This window comes from Colias philodice, chromosome 19 (genome assembly GCF_061535455.1).
Source record: "Colias philodice isolate Cphi_HAF_F1 chromosome 19, ilColPhil1 Martin Lab GWU primary, whole genome shotgun sequence".
Taxonomy (NCBI): Eukaryota; Metazoa; Arthropoda; class Insecta; order Lepidoptera; family Pieridae; genus Colias; species Colias philodice.
This window is the reverse complement of record NC_143104.1, coordinates 6,129,583-6,154,057: the sequence shown is the minus strand read 5'-3', so window position 1 is coordinate 6,154,057 and position 24,475 is coordinate 6,129,583. Positions and strand designations below refer to the sequence as shown.

At 33.1% G+C, this 24,475-nt stretch overlaps 1 protein-coding gene across 3 annotated transcripts; it reads left to right on the top strand.

Annotated features, from left to right (window-relative positions):
* The first annotated feature begins 288 nt into the window (after nucleotides 1-288).
* Nucleotides 289-24,333, top strand: LOC149479994 (uncharacterized). 3 transcript variants are annotated; one of them, XM_089707209.1, is made up of 9 exons: nucleotides 289-437; nucleotides 1,152-1,334; nucleotides 3,237-3,421; nucleotides 10,791-11,017; nucleotides 12,367-12,807; nucleotides 14,819-15,083; nucleotides 17,950-18,049; nucleotides 20,201-20,396; nucleotides 23,351-24,333. In XM_089707209.1, exons 2-9 carry the CDS (start codon nucleotides 1,218-1,220, stop codon nucleotides 23,821-23,823), a joined length of 2,004 nt encoding a protein of 667 aa, XP_089563335.1. In that variant the 5' UTR covers nucleotides 289-437; nucleotides 1,152-1,217; the 3' UTR covers nucleotides 23,824-24,333. The 3 variants fall into 3 exon arrangements, with proteins under 3 accessions (XP_089563335.1, XP_089563336.1, XP_089563337.1); XM_089707210.1 differs by lacking the exon at nucleotides 289-437 and having other exon boundaries at nucleotides 1,151-1,334; XM_089707211.1 differs by lacking the exons at nucleotides 289-437; nucleotides 1,152-1,334 and adding an exon at nucleotides 1,585-2,043.
* Nucleotides 24,334-24,475: the final 142 nt, after the last annotated feature.

Here is a 24,475-nt window from a genome sequence, read left to right as displayed (position 1 = left end):
AATTATTCCTACATGTGGTTATAAAATTTTCTTTTTCTCTTCATTTCATAATTAACATATTTGAACAATATTTTTTTTTATTTACATAATTAACAGGTCATGTTATGTAAAGAATTTAAATTCGATTCAGTTACTTTATTTTTTGTAAGTGTGAGAGAGTGAATGCGCAAAAACCGTAAAATGAATCGTTTTGGTTGTCAAAAGTTTTCCATGATTCCTCATAGATGGCATTGATATAAATTGAGTTGTAACATTGAACGCACCAATAACATTGAGCTATGTGTCCGACAGTGCCCGACTTTCGTGACGTCATTATTTCCACGTTGGAAGCTGTCTTGAACTGTCATGTTTTTATAGCGTTTTATTTACTTCGGAGTAATGTTTTTCTAATAAATGGTGCTAAAAATCAGTGATTTATAATCTACATTTATTAAGGAGGGTTGGCTTTAGTTAACTGCCGCACGAATTTGTTGGAAATATTTATATTTTTAGTTAGCTAGGTAATGTAAGATTGTAATTCCAAAATATTATCGTTAGGAAACTTGTAGTTTTTTAGTTATTAATTTTTAAAGTTAATAATTTTTTGTGCGAAAAAAGTGCATTTATCCGTTTTGTTGTGCAAAAAAGCGGACCAAGACGTTCCATTTCACTGTACTGTGACTTTACGCTGCGGCCGGCGAGTGCCAAAAGCGATTTTAGGGCGATTCCTACTCAAACAAAAAAAATCTACGTAGGTACTTAAAAAACTATTATACTTTTATTTTTAATATCCAAATAGGTAGCGAGGAGCGAAGCGACGAGCGTGTTAGGTTTACTCTTGAACTGCCGCACGAGCCGAGCGAGCGAAGCGAGCGTGCCGCGGCAGCGGCCGGCGAGTGCCAGAAGCGACTTTAGGGCGATTCCCACTCAAATAAAAAAAACTACGTAGGTTTTCACAACTTGTTTGTATTTTATTTATGTATCGTAAAATTTTTGTTACACCAATTCCATACATTTTGAGGTTAGAATAGGAAAATTGATTTTTCTCCAAAACTATTGGTTTCCTAACTTTCCCCTTTTGGTGGGAGGGTCCCCCCCTCCTCCCCCCCATCCCCCACCCACAAAAAACCTATAATACGTGCGGCAGTTCTCTAAAGAAACCCCATTAAGGATAATAAGTAGTGCTAAATAAAAACAATTTTATACAAAAATCATAATGAAATGGAAACGTCGAAATCATGACGCTTGTTAACGAAGATATGAATAATTTCTTGGAATATATCTCCAGGAATGACCAAGAAGTAAATACAGGAACATTTGACTATCACAAAATGGATAGCTTTCAGCAGAATATGGTTGGTAATTGCCATTGATTTGATAACTTACACTATTTTCAGGAATCAGCAATGTCGCAGTCGTTTATTGATAACATATCATGACTCGTTTGTTCAGTGAACACCGAGCGTCAGATAATAGTGAAATGTGTAGTGTAAATTGTGAAAGGAAGCGAGCGAATTATTAGACGCGCAGTTAAGCAATGAATTTTGGACGGGCGTAAGCCGTAGAACAGCTTTCGTGGGACTATGCCCCTACTTTTACCGTTATCCGTTCATTTTGTTATTGGATCGGACGTGGCCCGCGCGCCGGTACCATTTATTGAGTCTCTACGTTTTTCCTTATCTAATTAGTATTTAACGTGCCGCAGTACGGAAAACGGATTTACCCCGTCAGTGTCGCCGGTCGCGGTAGAATCGCGAAATTATATGTGCGAGAACCCGGCGTAACGCAACACGTAAACAAGTTATAGTGCTCACGGCTTGCTTGCCAGCTAGGCACCATGCGGTCGCTCTCTTAGCCATATGTCAGCTGGATATTCAACAGTGTTTTTCAGTTTCATAACAGAAAATATATTAAGTTATTATTTCTAGTGAAAATAACTAGTGAAGACTCTCTTGTAGAATATATGTGTGGTTTGTTTGGTTGGATTTAATGTGTTGATGTAATATCCATGCAAAATTATCCTTCAAAATGGATAAGAAACTAGACCTTTTATCATTGTTTGAGGTAATTCACTTATTTGGTTATTTCTATTATTCAATATAACTCTTGGAGTTTATAGATAGTTGAGGACTATTCTTGTTTATATTTAAATTAAATTTTACAAAACAATAGTCAGACTTTTTTACAGATCTAATAGGAATTATATAATGACAAACATTTGTCTGCATCGAACCAGTTTAAACATTATGCTGCACTTAATTTTATAAACCACTTTTAGCTACTTATGTGACGTATGGGTAAAAGTGTTGTTGAGAGTTTTCTTGGTTAATTAATATTTTCAATTGTTAATAAATATTGTAGAAAAGGGGAAGCAAGTTAAAATAACCTAATTAAATTATGCATAAAATGCATCACCTTTCACTTTATATCTCAAAGTAAAAGTATGAAATGAAAGTAAATTTCATGTAACTAAGTAAAAGGTGCTCTGAAACTGCTCCGTTTATTAATAAAAAACAACTACATATATATAGATTTAAAACATATTTTTTTATTTTCTCTTACATAGGTATATTTTATTTTTCTAAACATATCTTTATTATACAGAAAACAATTTACATAAAATAAGTATTCAGAATCTGATAATTTTATTTTATTTTTGTAACAAGAAAACATACATATTGTGATAAATTACATCATTAACTAATTGCAGTGAATCTTAATTAGTAATGTATGATAAATTTAATTATATCAGATCATTATGAATAATAGTTTTTACCTGTATGAATATGAGTTTGTTTAATGGGATGAGTTAATAATATGTAACAACTAACAATCAGTTGCTTTTTTCAGTGTTTTCACTAATGTTGATGTTATCTTCTTAATTTGATATTATACACAAAGATTGATGGACACAAATATGTCCACATAATACTTAGTTTAAACCGCTGCGCTATTATGAAATTTTCTACATATAGTGTAGAAGATACAATTTATTTTATTATAATTTTGCATAACTCATCTTTACAATGAGTTTATAAATACCATTAAGTTCTCTCAAAGCATATGACGAATTATCTCGTATTAGGTTATATGTCATTCGGTCATTCTGTTATTCTTAAAGCAAAAAAAAATAATTTATAAACATGACCGTAATGCCCATAATCTTTAAAAATGGAGCAATATGTTGAATAATTAACCATCACTAGATATTATGTCCAATTAGTTTCAGTTTTAATTCATAATACCATTCTTTACAGTCTGACTCCTGGCAGACGTCAACTGATGATCTTCTAGAGAACATATTCTCTCTAGAGCAGGGCTCGTTGGACTTCCTCGGGGAGTCTATGCCGGACTTTAACCTGTGCCCTGACAATGTATCGCAGCCAGAAGGACTCAGTAGTTCCAGTTCAGATAGTGGTGTGTCCACTGATCAAACAGAATTGTGAGTTTATACGTAATTATTACATATTAGTGTTATTTGGTGGTCTGTTTTATACATTACTAGTTGTGCTCCGCGGTTTACCTGCAGTGGTCCGCTTCTGTTGGTCTTAGCGAGATGATATATAACCTATGCCTTCCTTCCTTAGGTGAATGGGCTATCAAACACCGAATTTTTCAAATCGGATCAGTAGTTCCCGAGATTAGCACGTTCGAACAAACAAACAAACTCTTCAGCTTTATAATATGTATTAGCCTAGATTTAGTATGATTATTTAGGAAAAGTGACAGGAGGCAATGTGAGAGGAGCTTTTTAAATGGTTAAGTTTGGAAAAATATAAGTTACACTTATAGAAGAAGTCATTAAAATTTCTTTCATATTGTGTACAAAAAAGATGATGACATGTGATGTAAACACACATTTGAAAACTTTCGCTTATTTCATATAAATAATTGGCTGATTAAGCAAAAATTAATGCTTAATCTTGGAATGCTGACTTGGTTATTTGGTTCTTCATGTTATATTATGACAAAGAAAATATGTTTGTTCTACTTACATTGAGTAATCATTTTAAATACAACATTTGCTAAATGCATTATAGTCTATAGCAAGTATAACAAACTAAACAAGCTTAAATAGCTGATGGTTATTATTTATCTGTGGCCAAATGAATGCACCATTTAAAACCCATTGTGAAATGGGTCATATTTCGTTGATAATATGGAGCGTCACATATTATGATTAAGCTTCCTACATGCATTCTAATAAAAATTACCAAACAATTGTTACTATGACACACTTATTATCTCAATAACAGCATTAAAACTGCACTGGCATGTGTCAATTTGCACTTTATACACTGTTCAATCGTGTCACATTAAAAAGTAAACATTTTCTAAGATGATAAATTGCCCAGTGATGTAAGTTATCATTAAACTCAACCTTACTGCTTGACCTTTAGATCTAAGCTTGCTTATTATGTAAAATGGTATGCAAATCTTATATAGTGAGAATTTTCCAAGTAAATTATTCACGATGTTTGACTTCGACGATTAACGAATTTTTTATGCGTATTAACTATTAAGTACAAATAGAAAAATTTATCAAAGTACCTACACACTAAGCTCAATAAATTAATACATACTTAGTAATTTTTTTAATAATGTTTATATATATTCTTTAAAATTTTATAATAAAATAAAAAATAAAAATGTACCTAAAATTATAAAAAAACTATTAGATAATATTATTATGATGTTTAAAATTTAAACGATATCATCATATTTAGTCCATTGAATAAAAAGTTCTAGAGTGCGTGAGTTAGTAACGTAAGATGTTTCTTCGGAAACATGTCAAGAGTCCCTAGGTAATAAACATACTAAAACCCCGGGCCACTAGGAGGAGCCCCGGAGTGGGGGGAGGGGGAAAATGGGTCCATTTTTTCATTTTTCGCTTAAATCTCAAAAACGGTACATGTTAGAGAAAAACTTTCAAGGAAAAGTTGAAAGGCCATAAAATTATCTACAAGTTGTACCTGAATCATTTTTTCCTATATCCTACCGTTTCTGAGTTATACGCAGTAAAACATGATTTTGGCTCAAACAATTTCCACATCAATCGATCAAAAAATATTTCTTTCTTCCAAAAAACTCAAAGGATAGGAGGTATTGAATTTTATTAGGGTAGTTACGATACATGAACTTTTTAACTAACTACCCTAATAAAATTCAATTCCCCGTAAACGCCTCCATGGTGGAATCTGGTATTTTTATCAATGATAGACCTAATTATGAGCAATCTATCTGTACCGGTCACAAGTTGCACTTTTGAGCTTTTTGGAAGAAAAAAAATAAAAAGTTCATGTATCGTAACTACCCTGATAAAATTCAATTCCCCGTAAACGCCTCCGTGGTGGAATCTGGTATTTTTAGCAATGATAGACCTAATTATGAGCAATCTATCTGTACCGGTCACAAGTTGCACTTTTGAGTTTTTTGGAAGAAAAAAATAAAAAGATCAAGTTCAGTAACTCAAACTGCCCTAATATAATATTTTGACAATCGATTCCTCCTAAAGGCTTCCATGGAGGAATGTGTTTATTTTACCAATTATAGACCTAATTAAGAGCAATCTATCAGTACTGGTCACAAGTTGCACATTTGAGTTTTTTGGAAGAAAGAAATATTTTTTGATCGATTGATGTTGAAATTGTTTGAGCCAAAATCATGTTTTACTGCGTATAACTCAGAAACGGTAGGATATAGGAAAAAATGATTCAGGTACAACTTGTAGATAACTTTATGGCCTTTCAATTTTTCCTTGAAAGTTTTTCTCTAACATGTACCGTTTTTGAGATTTAAGCGAAAAATGAAAAAATGGACCCATTTCCCCCCTCCCCCCACTCCGGGGCTCCTCCTAGTGGCCCGGGGTTTTAGTATGTTTATTACCTAGGGACTCTTGACATGTTTCCGAAGAAACATCTTACGTTACTAACTCACGCACTCTAGACCCCCCTTGGAGGGACTCATTCAATGGACTAATTACACAATACAGTGAACCACTTTCAAAGCGTAATCAGTAGGTACCAGCGACCCCAAAAGTACCTACGTAAAGAATAAATGTATAGAGCATGCGAATGTTGGATGCTGGTAACTTAATCATGTTGTTGGATCTATTTAAACATTTTGTTTATAGATAAATTATGTTCTGGATTAATGTAAGGCTTGGTTTTATATGAATTTACCTGCCTAACAAGTAAATTATAAGTTACTAGACCAATAAAAAAATAATAATGCCTCTTTGGAGGTTTCATACTTTTTATTATTAGAAATTAGAATCTTGTGGAGATTTAATTCGTATATTCTAATAAATTAAAGTGCATCATGTACAGTAAGTACCGTGGGAACGCCGAATTTATATGTAAATTGATTGCATTTGTTTGCATTATTTTTCTTATTTCTTAACATAAATTAAACATTTCTATTCAGAAAGAAGTTAGAATTCTAATCACACCTGTCGGTATGCATGACGATGAATCACTTGAACTTAAATAAGCTAACGGTATTCAAACCAAGTGCTGGTCAGGTCTATAGCCTTTATGTACATATATTATTATTTTTTTATAAACATTCTCAAGTTAAAATGATGCTAGGTGCCTAGGTACCTAATTATGTATGCCGAAAAATGTTTAGCTTGCCCTAATTACCCATAACTTTTAAAAATAACTGTATGATTGCACCTTAGAATATTTTTGAACTCATTTAGGACTATGTAATTAATAACAATAATTAAATTATACCTAATTAAACCTTTATTATTACTAGGCGACATCAAATAATCTCATGATTAAAAAACGCAACTAATGCAATCACTTCTAAGTAGAAAAGTCATTAGTAATATCAATTAGAATACGTATTGAAACCTGAATAGTATGTCCTACTTTGATTAGAATTTTAAGCGTTTAAACAACCCGTATATGGTAAACATTCTCATAGAAATATTTAATTTTATACGGTCAGCTTCAATTATTCTCGCTTTGCAATTTCATACTACAGTCTTAGACATATATTTTGAAATAGTCAAGTCTCTGAATTAAAGAACTTACATTACATATAAATAAAGTGTCGCTATTGCAACAATCGATATGACATCGAGGTCACTATGTTATCTTGAAATACCTATACGTATCAACTTGCTAGTCATATCTTCTCTATCTTTGTTACAATATAATATTCTTTTCTTCACCTTGATATTATAATTTTGTTGTTGAGTTATTATGATTGTGGATGAATTTATCGATATTTTTCTATAATTGCCCCAATAATGATAGTAATACAGGGAGTTTAGATGATGACACTGTATGTGATATACATAAAATTTAAAATATTCTTAAATAATCAGGTTCAAGGCTTGATATCACTTTCTAAGAGCACATCTTATACTCATTCCCGCCGAAAATCAACAGGTTTTAAACCAGTTTTCTTTTTTGGGCATTATCGAATACGCTATATTTTATGTTAGTTATGTAAATGTACGTAAGTTAGATATTTGAAAAACGAGTTTTATTCTCGTTTTTATTATAGCTCTTTTATACAATTTAATTTCGATATAATTTTTACCTATAGCTTTTACCAATTTTCTTCCTTATTGTTTGCTTTCGCATTGTCGTATATGGACTCGCTTCCTGGCCGAGCCAACTGCAAGTTATGGTGTTCTTACAAGCATGCAACTCACCTTGACGAAAAGGGAAATGTCAAAATACGAGCGAGAGTGAAAATTGTGCATCGAAGAAATAACATTGATATCGAGCGTATTAAATTAACAATTTACGTGTTCATAGTTCATTATTGATATCCATGCTTTGCGATATCGATATGTTTTCAAGGAATTACTTTGTAAAGATTTTATGTACCTACTAAAAATGTGCGTAGTAGAGGTAGCATTGAATATTGAAAATTAATAAAAGCGAAAATAAACTAACATACATATCACATATCTTCGAACTTATTGCCCGAAATATTAGGTCTGTATTAGTTTAATAATACAAGAGCCCACGACGGCCAGACATTCCTTTCTTTAATAAAGTTGAAAGTTTCTCTGTATATGTCTCCGATACAGATAAGAACGACTAGCGATTATCAAGTCTGGGTTGTGGTTACTTTGGCAGGAAACAGGTAGTAAAGGTGTATAAAATTGTACCTAACTTTCATTATAGTTTAAAAGCTAAATTTTATATATGTTACTTGGGAACCTATAAAAAGATGTTACCTTAAGGGCCCTTAGTAGGTGAAAACGAAAAAATGGACTGTTTTCTATGAGCTATAATTGAAAATATTGAAGTTTTTTCGCACTGAAATTTCTAATATGTACCTCGTGTGTTCATAAGTTTTGAGACGAAATAAAAGTTGCATATCTTTTGTAATATTTAACTTATAATTCTAAAATTTATACAAGATATTAAGTGAGTAATAACAAACAATAAACTTTCATTATCACTCAAAATGTCCACCCTTATTTTTTATACAGGCCCTCAGACGATTTGGCCAGTCATCTATAGCGGCACGAATCTTTTCCAATGGAATTCGTTTTGCCTCTCGGACAAGATCTCGCTTCAGTGACTCCAAGTTACGGTGGTACTTTCGGCAGGCCCTGAGCTCTAATTCAGTGCATAAAGAATAATCCAGCGGGTTGAGGTCGGGGCTGGAGGAGGGCCATTCGTTAGCCGCAATGAAGGCAGGCACATTCTCCTTCAACCAAGCTTGGGTGGTTTTTGCCTTATGAGATGGCGCTGAGTCTTGCTGGAAAACCCAATCCTTGTTGTGAAATAAAGTATGAGACAGGGGTTTTACAACAACTTCTAAAATATCACTTTGATAATTCTTGGCTTTCACCTTGACACCTTGTTGGCAGAAATGCAGCGGAGTGACACCTTCATACGAAACTCCCCACCATACCATCACACTAGCCGGATGATGAGTACGCAAGACATTCCGTGCTGAAGGTGGGACGTCCTTGCTACTTTTGGCATACACTTTATTGTTTTGTCGGTTGAACTTTTCTTCGACAGTAAAGATTTCCTCATCAGTAAAGAGTATCTCCCTCGCATCGTGTCTCCTAAGCAGTATAGGACAACGTTCGCGTCGCAATTTACGAAGGCGGTCGTTTAAAAAGTGAATTTTCCTACGGCTGTACGCCTTTACCTTAAGATCATATTTCAGTATTCTGTTGATTGATACGCGCGAAATATCAGTCTGCAGTGCGAGTTTTTTCTGAGTGCGACATGGATTTCGGCGAAGTCGCTCTCTGATGATTTTGATGTTCGCAGGCGTCCTCACAGAGCGTGGCCGGCCACTTCTTTAGCGATCTTGCAAAGAATTAGTCTCCTTGTATCGTTTGATAGTGTAATACACGAAGTTACGGCTCACACCAAAAATTTTCACCTCACGGAAAATCTCCATTGGTTTTTTCCCCGCCTTATACAGCCAAATCACGGTCGCACGTAATTCTTTAGTTCCCTCCATCACGAGAAAATTGAAAGAAATTAATTTGAAAATCAAAGGAAATAAAAGTAAACATTCCAAATTCAAAATTGGAAAAAGAAATAAATATCAGCCAGTGATATTTTATCTTATTTTTTAACTACAAAGTTCGTCTCAAAACTTATGAACACACGAGGTATAACAGAACGTATGTGTGATGGGATGACTGTTTCCAAAACACGATTGGAAAAATTTTGCTCGATAAAAAAAAATCCTGAAGTTACCTCTAAAATATCATATAAATTCTCATTACAACTGTATTTTACGATAATAATTCGTATAAAATCACAAATACATAGGTATTTACCTTCTCGATTTCGTGACTGTTTTAGATTTAGAAAATACTAAATATTTTCATTCAATTTTGATAAAAATGTGAATGGCGCTTACGATTTTCAGTTTCGAGCACGTTGATTCCATACTAAACGCGGACCCCCTCACCGCTTACCTCAGGCCCGAATAGCTGAATTTTTGCTGACCGCCTAACCCCCCTTAAGAGCCAGACAGTTTTCATGGTTCTTACATCTAGCCAGACACATTTAAAAAATAACTAACATATCATCAAATTCACATAACTACCTAAAAGCGTAACAAATATTAAATAACCCACTAAAAACATTAGTTAACTATAATTATTAAAAAAATAATAGTATAATATATAAGTAATAAAGTTATTAACATATCTTTTACGGGGACTTATGTTGATGGAATTTCACGTATCTCGATGACACAATAAAAAAGTCATCATTACTACCTGTTTCCTGCCAAAGTACAACCCAGACTTGATAATCGCTAGTTACTCCATTGAAATGTTACATTTTTTAGGCCTAACCTTGCAGTTTTTAGAGGACGCAATTTTATGTTTTTGATGTGAAAAATATAAAAAGCTCTTATTTCTGAACGTTTTCGCTTATAACTTTTTTATTAATAGTTCTACGACAAAAAGTTACTGGACAAAAGTTGTAGAAAATTTAATTTGCAACAAATAATGCTAACAATTTTTTTTATCAGATAAATAGTTTAAGAGATATATCGTAAAAACCATTTCAACCGCTATTTTCAAGATGGCGGCCGTGGGACAAGGGTGGCGACCCCACAAACTTGGTGATAGCTTCACACTGAACCCCCCTACACATCAAAAAAATAAAATTGCGTCCTCTAAAAAATGCAATCCCAAATGTAACTTTTCAATGGAATAAGTCGTTCTTATCTGTATCGGAGACATACACAGAGAAACTTTCAACTTTATTAAAGAAAGGAATGTCTGGCCGTCGTGGGCTCTTGATCTATAATATCCAGCGTAATTTTTAAATAGGTAAATACTTTTGTTTTAGCGACTTCGAACAACAACTATCGCCGTTTCTCATTCAGAATTCATGCGACGAAGATGTTAATTCAGCGAACCTCGAACCCATGAGTCCTGGTAACGCTCAAGATGTGATCATACAAAACACTAGCGACGCCTCCAACAGTTCCACGGACCAAGATGCCTTCGATATATTGGACTTCGAACAGAATGTGGTACCAAGCTTCATCAACGACAATACATTCCATAGTCCAGGTTAGTTTGTACAAGTGTTTATAGCTTAGCCTTGGTTCAGTTATTTCGTAATACATATTTTATGTTGTTTGTCTTTAATTTCGATTAAGGTTATAAATGCCCTTTGTTTTGTGTTAAGTAGGTCAAAATGTGTTTTTGAGGCTTAATTTTGTCATCACAGGGAAATTTCTCTCATATATCCTTAATACTAGCGATACAAGTAAAACCTTACACATAATAATCGTGATAAAAACAATAACATAATAATTACGGGGTTTGTCGTCATGACTAAACCGTGAAGGCTGCTACTGCAAAATATATTTGTTCGTTTTCCATTGGTCGGTAGTGTCTGATGCAACCATTAGTGACTCAGACTATATACAATACACCACGTTGTTATTGGCATATGGTAATAGTATTAAAATATTTGCAATGTATGCTGGCTGACTACTGTAGCGTTTCAATACAGATATCTTTACGTTATAAAAGAATTACGTAAACGTATTAATTAACTGACGAGAATTAATTGAAAATAGTACATGGACGATCTTTATTAATTAACTTTATTATTTATGTAAAATAAATCATCTTGTTACACAATTAGTGTTAGTATTTACCAAGCAATGAACACAATAAGTCAATAAATCATCTTTATGAATTTCATTTATGAATTCGATATCGCAATAGCTAATGTCTTTTAGAAATTTTAGAATGTTTCCTACCTGTATAGCAACCGGAAAACAGTAACAATTTAATACATATCTAAATGCCAAAAGATAAATTTATTAGTAAGCAGAATTATCTTTATTGTATTTTGGCCTCTGAAAGATATCGCGACGCTAAGTTATGATAAAGATATCCGTAGGTTTTGATGTTATTACACAGCGTGAATAGGTTATGTTATTAAACACGTGCACATACAACAAAGTACGTGACTATGAAAATGTATACATATGCCACAGAAAACTGGTTAAATCAGCCTGTTTCATGATGGCCTAGACTATCTGATGAGCGCTGTTTAATTAACTGCCTGTACTATCAGCCGTATCGTTTACACACTGTAACATTTAATAAAATAACAATAAAACTAATATTTATTACATCAATTTTAATATTAGGATATTAGCGCTTGCTTGAGAGGTTTATGAAATAAACTTTTAAAATAAAAATAAAACCGATCATAAATATAAAATATGGTTTGCCACAGATCGTTCTTATAATTGATAGACAAAGAACAATATTCGTACATATAGAAACAAAGTATAATTTTAGGTAAATGAAATTCTATCAAACCATACTTTCCTCAACATATATAGGCCCCCAAACTAAATCTTTCTTCTATAATTAAAAGCTTCTTGCCATTGTTTTAGGAAAAGTAGCTAGAAAACGGCGCATGTCCAACACCCCACAAGTTGCAGTACAACCGAAAGTCCTCAAACCGACGATCAAGATTCCGGCCACGTCAGTGCAAAAGCCACAGCTAGTTGTTAAAGCGCAACCCCAGAAACCCCTCAAAGTTGCCAACGTACAAGTCATAAACCCCCAAACTAAAGTGTATTCCAAACCAGTTGAATCGGTAGCACCACAGAGGAGAGTTATACGAGTAGCTCCCATGGCTGGCAACCCCAGATCGATATTATTGCCAGTGACGATAAAGGACATGAAGGATTTGAAGTCGATCAAGATAATAAATGCCGCGGATTTGAAGAACGCCTCGAATATCAAGATCGCGGCCGCCAACTTGCTGTCGCAGAGCAAATTGCAAGACTTCAAGGATGCGAGGAGCGATTGTGAATATGATCCTAACAACGGTGAGTTCATTTTTTTACATTATTAATATTGTTTCTTAAAAATGGATGGATAGTGTGGTATATTTTCCAGCTTTTCCAGGATTTCCTAGTGCTAAAGTACCTATTAATAGTTCAAGCTGTTTGTGTGAAAGAGAAAAGTGTAGTTGATGTCAAAAAATTACTTTCCTCCATATCTATTTTCAGTTACTCATAGCATCTTTATGTTTACGAAATGGGGTTTATTAATAATAAATCAGTAATTTGGGCAAGCCAATCTGTATGCGTTCCCGCTCATTGGTGTCAATTGTTTTATCTATGTGCTGCCCATTTATTGTGCCGTTATGTTGATGGGTCATTGCACTCGCATAGAATATTACCTTACGTCAAGGCCATACTTGTTAAATGTATTCGTTAGTTTGTAAAAAAGATTAGCATATCTTTACCTAAACGATTAAATAAAATTGATGCGACGGGAGTTACTAGGTAACCAAAACTATGGTGAAATTGTTTTTGTTATTTACATGTTCATAAGCCATGTTTTTAATTTTTCCGACCTTCCTCGTCGCTTTGCTTGTCTTCTTTCTGCTTGTCCGCGCTAATCTTTCTAACGTAACGCTATTATAATAGGACTATGATTGGATAATAAAAGGATTAATAGAGCGACATATAAAAGTCATGAAGTTTTTAAAGAATAAAAAAATCCATCACGAGGCGGGATACGAACCTGCGACTTTCGCCTTGCCGGTGCGATTTTTTCTATATGTACTTTAAACATTTCTCATATTTTATAAAGCAAATGCTTTGCTATAAAACTAAATATGACATGTAATCTAAAAAATATTTAGGGTCCCATCGCAAAACTCGTAAAACTAGATGTCCACGCGAGCGATAAGCTAGTATTTGATACATATTGCGTAAAATGGTGAATGGAGTCATAAGTTGTCCGCTTGAAATTAAAAAGTTGATGGCCGATGTTTAGAAAGCGTAAAACACTTCCATTGTTTCATTTCAAGTTTAAATGTCTAATAAAACCAGTTTTACATCTAATTGTTATGATCAAATGACGTCGATTGACTGCGAAGAAGGTAATTAAATAAAATATATGCCAGCTACTAGCTATGTTAAAATAAATAGTTGCAAATAAAGACTGGATGGTAGGTAATCCGTTATCCGTTTGCTAACAAATTATGTAATATCTAAATTTTCCAACTAAATTATATGAAAACATTATTTTACAACTCTTCGGACCGATTTCTCATAAAAGTTAAATATCTCAGTTGTGAATAATGTTTTTGTTCTCATTTTGACTTTTTGTATAAAAGCCGACTTTCTATGAACTTGGCTATTTGTTATATTTCTGTCGTTAACTTATCTAATATCTTTCATAAGTAAGTTATCTCTTGTCTCATTTCTTTACAATCTTTCGAAGAAATATAAATTGAATACATACTTACCCATTTCTTTACGCATTATTATGATTTATTATGTTGGTGAAATAACATTTTCTAGATATAGCTTGATACATTTAGGCCTTGAAGTTATTTTATCTAACTAGGTTAGCGAATTATATCAATGTTAATTGCTTTCTTTAGTCTTGTTTTCGTTATACGGTGTTGATTTCAGATATTAGCGATATTATGCAGTTCATTTAGGTATTTTATAAATTGAATCAAAATCCTGTCAATTATTCGCTTGCTTATTTCGCATTTAATGAAAAGTATATGAAATGAAAGACAGATGTGTTGTAAATTACGCATCTGATAAACCGTTAATTTGTGTTAAAATTACATACAAAAATTTAATCACCGTAAACAGGTACTGTCCCGTAATAAAACGGCCAATTAAATAACGCTTGACGGATAAAAAATGTGGATAAGGTCATAACATATTTTGCATTTTTTCCAAGTAAGAATGACTAATCAGTTGCGACCTACAGCAAAAAACTTTCATCATAACACCACGTTTATACTTCCAACGTGTAGGATTTTGCATCTTTAAGAAAGGACAGTTAAAATCTCATGTATTTCCTTAGATGACTCAGGCAGCGATCGGAGCGATGACGAAGATCAAAAGGAGACGCAAATAAGCGACGGTCGGAATGGCTATCCCCGTCTCGTTCTAACAGCCGAAGAAAGGAGATTGTTGGCGAAGGAGGGCATCACTCTGCCGACGAGTTATCCGCTCACGAAACATGAAGAAAGGGAACTAAAGAGGATACGCCGCAAGATCAGGAATAAGATTTCCGCGCAGGATTCGAGGAAACGCAAGAAGGAGTATGTCGATGGGTTAGAGGATAGGTGAGGATTATTCATATTCTCCTATACCTTTCATTAAAATATGTATATATATAAAAAAAATATTAAAACATTCTAATTTTTTATGGTACGGGAGCTATTAACGTTAAAAAAAAAGTCATTTTAGTATAGTTGGTTTTTTGATATACTGTTCCTCTTGCTATTTCGGTTAGAGTCCGGGCTGTCTGGCTGGTCGCAGTGGTTGCGTTTTTTAGTGCGCATCTCATCTGCACAGGATAATTTCCTTAATTTAAAGTCATTTTTTAACGCGTAATTTTTAATATTTTGCCTTTAGATAGATCCATCAGACATAATTTTTTTATTGCAAGACGTTTTTTTCGTTGTTAAATAGGTGCCAGACGCAATTTTTTATTTCGTTTTTATAAAAAATTCAAATTATTTTAGAATGTCTGTAAATTTCATATTATGTTCTTCAAACATAATATAATCTAAAATTAATTAGCCAGACGCTAATTCGATTGTTAAGTATTAAATACGTACAAATAAAAACGTAGTGAAAGTAGGTAAGTATAACAATTTGATGATTGTGTATATGGAGAGATAGTTTAAAGTGCAAGAGAGATAGAAAGGGTTGGCCGCGAAAATTAAATAACAATAAAAAATAACTTTTTTTTTCGAAAATATAAGATACATAGAAATTGAATTGTTCCTACTCTAGGATTCCCTGTGTTGTGGGAACAAGTACCTTCCATTGGTACATTTTATTCCTTAGGCTAAAAAATAAACTATTAGGGTACATCAACAATCTTCTATACAAAACAATTTTTTTATTACTTAACTGTTAAGTTATGGGTTTAAATGAAAACAGCGATTACATAAACTTATTTATATTGTTTCCAATAGCACATTGCCTAATACCACACATTACACACCGCGTACAAGAAGAAAAAGAACCACAGACAAAATACAGTGTTGCCAATACAAGTTAAATTTTCTAATATATATCTAATATTAACTAGCGGCCCGCTCCGGCTTCGCACGGGTATAAAATATATAGCCGGGCGGCCGGCTGGTACCGCCGCAAACGCTACGTCCCGCAATTTTTAAATCTGTAATATCTGTATGTAAATAATTGGTTAAGGATTAATGCTGTATTGGTTAAAATCGCTTCGAAAGTTAGCCATATTTGTCGTAAAAAGTAAATGACAAAAAAAGTTATTGTGGGTTATCCATAAGAGATAGACATATACCATCACGGACTTTTCTGTAGACCTTTTCAATGTGTACTATAGTTAGTACATTATTTTGATAAAACTCGTAGGGTGCCTGCGTTTGCACTGTAAGTGGAAAAAATGTAATTATTTACGAAATCACATTAGAAACCTCAAAAATAACAGTACTTCTCCACTATTTAATGGATGTTATTATACATATTATAAACCCCCCACTTGAATCACTCTATCTATTTAAAAAAACCACATCAAAATCCGTTGCGTAGTTTCAAAGATTTAAAGAGACATAGGGACAGAGAAAGCGACTTTGTTTTATACTATGTAGTGATGATGATAACAATATTAATTCATTAATCTTAATTCTTAATATATATACATAAATCTCGTGTCATAATGTTTGTCCTCAATGGACTCCTAAACCACTTAACCGATTATAATAAAATTCGCACACCATGTGCAGTTCGATCCAACTTGAGAGATAGAATAGTTTATACATGTAGGTACCATACGGGCGAAGCCGGGGCGGACCGCTAGTATACCTATATAAATTCATGCTAACTACTTTAGTTAAATTCAATACAAACTTAAACATGCGAGTGTGTGTGTGTTCACGTGTGTGTGTCGTGTGTGGTGTGGTGTGTGTGTGTTGTGTGTGTGTACGTGTGTACATCAATATTGAAACAAACTTTCTAGTTGTTTACAGATGATGGAATATTGGAAAACAATAACAATTCCTTAGACGATAACATAAATAATTCTGACAGTGTGAGGAAAGATGATGATGATGATGATTATGAAGATGGCTTTTTAAATTTAACAATGTAATTGTTTAACCTTCATTGATAAAGTTTTTATTCCATTCTTTTCAATGTATGGTAACTTTAATTTATTTTTCACTTTTATGTTTATTTTTTTTCATTTTAGCTTTTATTTATAAGAACAAGTGTAAATAATATTGTATTCTTGCAATTATTTCCTGTCGCATAGTTAAAATACACTAGCTGATGAGCTGCATGCTTCATTACTTTTTTTTATTTATACACATTATTTAATACTTAACAATCGAATTAGCGTCTGGCTAATTAATTTTAGATTATATTATGTTTGAAGAACATAATATGAAATTTACAGACATTCTAAAATAATTTGAATTTTTTATAAAAACGAAATAAAAAATTGCGTCTGGCACCTATTTAACAACGAAAAAAACGTCTTGCAATAAAAAAATTATGTCTAATGGATCTATCTAAAGGTAAAATATTAAAAATTACGCGTTAAAAAATGACTTTAAATTAAGGAAATTATCCTGTGCAGATGAGATGCGCACTAAAAAACGCAACCACTGCGACCAGCCAGACAGCCCGGACTCTAACCGAAATAGCAAGAGGAACAGTATATCAAAGAACCAACTATACTAAAATGCTCACTTGTCAACGTTGGTAGCTCCTATACGATTATATCCAAACAAATTCTAAAACCTTTTTATTTTTCTTATGCAACAAGAGCAATTCATTTATGTTACCAACTTTATAATAGTTGCCTTATACATTTTTCAAAATATCTGTTTGAGAAAAACCTGTTAGTCTTTATAAGTGCATTATAATGATATATTTTCGTGTTCGCATCATGGGAAAACGTATTATTATATAGTATTTTAACACGCAATTTAATTTTAGGGTTAAACAATGCACGGCCGAAAACCAGACCCTAATGAGGAGGATTAAACTGCTTCAGTCACAGAATCAGTCCCTATCGCAGCAACTTAAAAGAATACAGGTAAAATTTTATTTATATTCACACTTGATACATACAAAAAATAGTTCTTTTTTATCATTTTATGATTTATCATAAAAATTTAACAGTGTAGCCTTAACCCTCAATTCACTAGGTGAAATTTGCTAACATAAACAGCTTCCATGAGTCCACTGGACTCATATATTTTCTTGGCGTGGTTTTTTCAAATAAAACTCTTTTTTTTATTAATTTTTTTTATTATTATTTTTAAATGTTTATTAAGGCACTACAAAAAAATAACAAAACTGGTTAAACTTCTGAAATACTCTTAAAAATAAGAAAAACTTATTCTAACAGTCTTAAAAAACAGAGTTATTTTCAAAGCTCTACAATAATAGCAAATATTTTTAACTAATAACTCTTTTTAATTTTATAAGACTTCTAAAGGAATACAAAACCGAAAATAAACAACAAAAATGTACGCTTCTATACAAAGAAAAAAAACGTGCATGGGGTATTTACCACCGATTATAGGCAACGACGGCATACCTTTTTTGAGCAACTCAAACATACAGGCTTCAGACATCTAGTGCATAAATATGCAGTCTTTGATCTCTTTTTGTAATTACATAGATAACAATACTTTCTTTCTGTCCTAGATAACTTGTCTTCGGTTTCAGAGTGGCTCGCATCTTCAGGAATGTCTCTTTTCATGATATATGAAATCGAGCAGCGAAGTTGTCGTGGCAAACGTGTACTGTGCAGACGTGTCATCAAATTACATTTTACAAACCTATAAAAACAACAAAAATTAAAATACATATTTTTATATCATTAATACGACAAATAAGCAACATTTAAGAATCGAAACAAATTAATAAAATATTACTTAATTCACTAGTATGAGTCCATGGGACTCACTCGACGTAATAACTTACCAATTACGCAGCGCAGACGCACGTACTCTCGCTACCTCGGTGCCCGCGTCACTGTAGGAAGGTACTGAGACGGTGGAGGAAATAAGTCACTAGGGGAAAAAATTATAATAGTTTGAAAGTTTGATGTGAGTCCAATGGACTCAGGTAGTGAATTAAGGGTTAATTAATTTTTTGAAAACAAGTAATAATAAACCAGAAATTGGAGCGGGCGGAGTAAAAGTTAGAATTAGTTTATTTGAGTTAAATAAAATATGTTTTCACACGTTGATACAAAAGGGTCTTTTGAAATAATTGTGTCTAATTTCGTACAAAATAAAGGATTGTTGTCGTTGAGTTAACTCGAGCATACTTTCAATAGAAATGTTCGTCAATTGAAACTTTATATTTGTTTCGTCAGATTGCAAAACTTTTTGTCTCGCTATTGTTAAATTTGGATTTCAGTTTGTCTACTTCCTCAACTGAGTTTAAATTTCATTGATGTAATATTCAGAATTCATTTACGTAAATTTATATAAACGGGAGATTGGTTTCGATTTCAAGGTTTACTGAAGTGAATTGATTAATTTACTTATACAATAATAAGCAAAGAACATTTTCATCTAAAATTTAATCTGATTGTTCCTAAATGTTGCTTCTTAATTTACAAAAGGGCATTAAATATTTTTTAATAGATGATTTTGTTTTAATCCGTGCACTAGTGACGAGGCGAGCGTATTTCTGTACTATGTAGAGAAAAAAAACATGCCAAAATATTCTAACGATCTTGTCCATAAGTACGACTCATATAATATAGAGTAGGTGCAGATTATTCAAAAACTTTATTTTGTACTAAACATTCTAAAACGTTATCAAACAATCCAGAAGATGTTCACCACCGGTGTCATCACGGCACCTCTCTTTTAAGCGCGTCACACACGGTGAAGATACTATAATATTTTATGTTAACATTCTCTAATTATAAAATATTACAGTATCTTAAGGTATCCGGTATCAGCGTTCTGACCATCATTTTTCTTTTTGTCATTGCGTACTAAGACCCCTGTAGAATCGCCATCCTGTTACAAATGACCCGAAACACTGACACAAAATTTCGGGTCATTTGTAACAGGATGGCGGTTGATACCGGATATCTTAAGATACTGTAATATTTTATATTAGAGAATCTTAACATAAAATATTATAGTATCTTCACCGTGTGTGACGCGCTTTAACCTCAACATTCTAGAACATTCTAGAACATTGTCCACTATTCCAGAAGGTGCTGACGGGCGTGTCGGCCGGCGCGCCGGGCAAGGCCCAGCCGGCCACGTGTCTGCTAGTTCTGCTGCTCTCCGTCGCGCTCGTGGCGCTGCCGTCGCTGAGACATGAGAGACACGGGCACGGGCAAGCGCAGATGCAAGTACCGGCCAACTCGCCGGCTATCACGCGAGCACTGCTGTCCGCTACCAATAGTGAGTTTATGTTTAATATAAAAAATGTATTATGAGGTTTAATAAAACCATGGTAAACGTCATCTTTGGTATCTTTGATCTTCTTATCAAAGATGTTTCACTTCTGACATATGTACTCGGAACACACGCTCTTTTTTAATGTTTATAGGGTGGCAAACGAGCAGACGCATTGCCTGGTGGTAAGCAAACATTTCAAGCAGTTACAACGGAGTAAATATATAAACAATAACTTATAGTTAATCACTGTGATATAAAAAGAATACAATTGCAGATGTTAAATGTCAAACATTTTAATTCTTGGGCATGCCGGTTTCCTCGCGATATTTTCATCTTGTGTGTAGAACCAATCAATAAATCGAAACTTTTTGATTGGTTCTAATCACTGATTATAATATTAGAACTAGATAGTAGAAAAGGTTATTTAATAACCAACAGTCCTCGCCGCGCCGGATAGAGATATGGGTTCATTTATGAACCATCTAGTTGCCTCCTATACAGGGTGTCCCACTATCAGTATACTAAGCACGAAGGTACTTGTAGTCATGCATACTCTGATCACGTAATAAATACTTAAAAAAAAACAAAATTACGCCAACAATTTTTCCTGCTAAATTTTATGCTAAATTTTTCCTTAACCTCTCAACCACCGAGAGGCCAGATCCGACCGCGACACAATAGATTTTCTATTGTGTCTGTGATTCCGGGGCCTGATGGATTAAAATTCATGTTTTCTTCTGTACCTTCGCGCAACCTGCATATAACGCTTCGCTAATGTGAGCATTTTGTCTTTGAAAACATAATATTAAACAATAGTTCACGTGCGGGTGGTAAAGTTGGGCGGATTGCTTGTTAGGGGTGTACATAAAGAGTTTTAAGAATTCATCTTCTTGAAAAAAAAAATGCATCTGGAATTTTATAAGTATTTTATATGTACTCAGCGTATGCAAAACTATAACCTCCAATGAGCTTAGAATACCAATGGTGGGAGTATAGAGTTCCGATATCTAAATATTCATTATGCTTATCAAGGTAGATTCGACCAACAAACCAAAACTCATAAACATCCGCTCTCCAAAATATAAGTTACAGACATAATATTATGATAATTATTAAGTACTTAAATAAATTTATACATATAGATCTGAGTTATCTAATCGTGAACATGTAATTCTTGTAATGTTTAAAGTTATAAATAATATAGGTTTTCGTCGATACAATCAATGTTCACATTTATTTGCAAAATATTTTATGGTATTTATTACAAACAAATACAACCGTTTTTCTCAATTTTAAATTAGTATAATATATTTAAATTATTGAAATGCTGTTAGGGTAAATATACGGTATACCACTATGTATACCAACAGCTAATTGAGTATCATTTATAAACAGAAATTTATATATAGGCAATAAATAAATACGTAATAAAAATATTTGAAGTAAAAACTTTATGTAGCGGTATTTATTTTAAATATAGCTCTTATTTCAAGAATTGAATTTAGAAGGGAAACTATGACCAATGAGTTATTCCGTGATCTTTCAACTGTAAAGTGAAAGGCAGACTTCAGTGGAGGTCCAATATATTCGTAACTGTTTAACTTCGGAGTGCAGAAATTCGCAGCGAAACATTAAAAGCACTTTCCAAAGCTGAGCAGATTTAAACTTTCTTTTGAAGGCAAATTGTTTTAATGTATTACAGAATTCTATATGAATAATATATTTTTAACTGGAAGCATTATTTAATTTAAATAAAAAGGCTAAAAATAAAGTGTTGTACTTGTTTTTGATATGTTATCTAGATTGGTTTTATCATGCCGTCGTAACAATCCTTCGATAATTCGTTTCATTAAACAAGACTATTGACATTTAAAAACAAACCACACAGGTTAAAAGCAAGTTTTCGTAAACCGTCTGAAAAACAATTACGTAATAAAACTGATAACAGTTGCAGCAATTACGCAAACGAAAGTTACTATCACTCGACCGAATCGTCCGCTTATCTAACCACTTCAAAAACTGTGATAGTTTTTTTTTATATTTTACTTTGAATATTTCATCTCAATAGATTCAAATTTTTATGTAAGTATATTTAGGGCCAATTTTTCAATGCTTGGATAAAACTTATTCGTCGAATAATGTATAAAACTACCATTTTAAAAACGTATTCTAATTGCCCGCAGCGTTAAGCATTGAAAAATCGGCCCTTAGCCGAATTTTAAATTAGTGGAATAGAATTACAAGCTAAAATATTTGAGTTGACAGCCTTTTATTTATAATTATGTATTATTAATTTAGTATACATTAATAATTAAAATTTTACTTTATAACAAAATGTAAATAAGCAACGTACATCGTACACATTTATTTTCATGAGTGCATGTGTTTCGTTGCACTTGGTCGTTTATCAATTCATGTAGAAATTAGGCAACTGGCACTTGTTATGAATACAAAAAACATGCGGGTAAGCGGCGCCTAAAGTACATACATAAAAAGTGTATCTTTTAACTAAACGAGCGTTGACAAGCAAGATAAGCTCTGATAAGCGTATCAAGCGCATAGTACTGAAACGTGATAAATAATCTATAAAATTAAATATTTATAATAACTCTCCCTTTTAAATAACAAATTGGGAATTCTTATGTCACTTATGTGTTTAATAACGTTGTATGCAACATAATTGTTAATTGTGTATTAAAATGGTCTTGCTTTTGCTTTATAGCATTAGTATATTTTTTCTTATATTTGATGGTTAATTTATAAATATCAGTGCAGTTGCATATGGGTTTATTGTGCCTTATTAGCCTTATTATTTTTAAATGATGTATAGGAAATTAAATAAAAACAGACATACGTATTGTATCGATTATTATTATATATTTACATATTTTCAAATATGTATTGTCTAGTAAACTCCAATTCACTATCCAAATATCTAACCATACATTTTCCAACAGAAATGGTGCTCGACGAGACCGTAATAGACGACGGCGAGTTCAACATGGAGGAGCTGATCACGTTCAACCGCGCGCACTCGGACCACGACTACCCGGCGGCCCGCGAGGCCCCACAACCCCCACTACCGGCGGGTTACGTAGACCTGCCCATCGACGAGGACTGGCCACCAAACAAGAAACGCATGAAAACACACTTCGACTACGACGACGGGAAAGACTACCTCGCCCCCATCATCAAGGAGGAAAATTACGAACACGTCAAAATAGAAGCGAAACTAGACAGGCAACTGAACGCTAACTTCCTCGCGGACTTACTCGCCACCGGCCGCAAGATCGGCGAACTGCTCGACGCGTTCCCGCTCGTTCCCGTCAAGAATGAAGATATACTTGTCGAAGAGGTGTCCGACTTTGATGGGAGGAATACTTCGGAAGTGAACAGTTTCGTCGTCAACGGGGCAATCAACGATATCTAATTTTGTAACGTCTCTATTAATTAATTATTTTATAGATTCTTGTTTTATTTTATACACGAAATATATAATATATGAGATCGATGAATTATTCCTTCGGTTAGCTACGGTTCCGATGTTTTCGTCCTATTGTGTAACTAGTTTTATTAAGATTTATTCGCGTAGAGTAAGTATTGAACGAATTGACCAAGCTTATATTTTGTCCAATTTTAATTTTTAAATTGTATATTTATTACGAGAGCATAATTAATATATTATTTGCAATAATTAAATACATATTTTTTTCTATTTGTTTTAGCCTTTTCTTATAGTTGTAAGTTATATTTTAAGCATTTGTTATATTTCGGTGCAATTAAGCGTAAGTTCTGATCTTCAGTGTTATTTACATTTAGTTATAAGAATCTAATCAAATAAGTTTGTATTGTGTACGCGCGTACATTTGGTATTGTGGCGATACACGAGAACGTTGTATTTGGAATGTCAATGTTATTTGAAATAAATCGTGAGAATATATTGATGCTTTTATTTTTCTTACACACACACCTTGAATTAAAAATCAAAATTGTTTTGAACAATCAAATAAACTGAAAATATGTATATCAAAAATAATATCTTTTAAAATATTGTATCTCATAAATATCAACAGTATAGAACT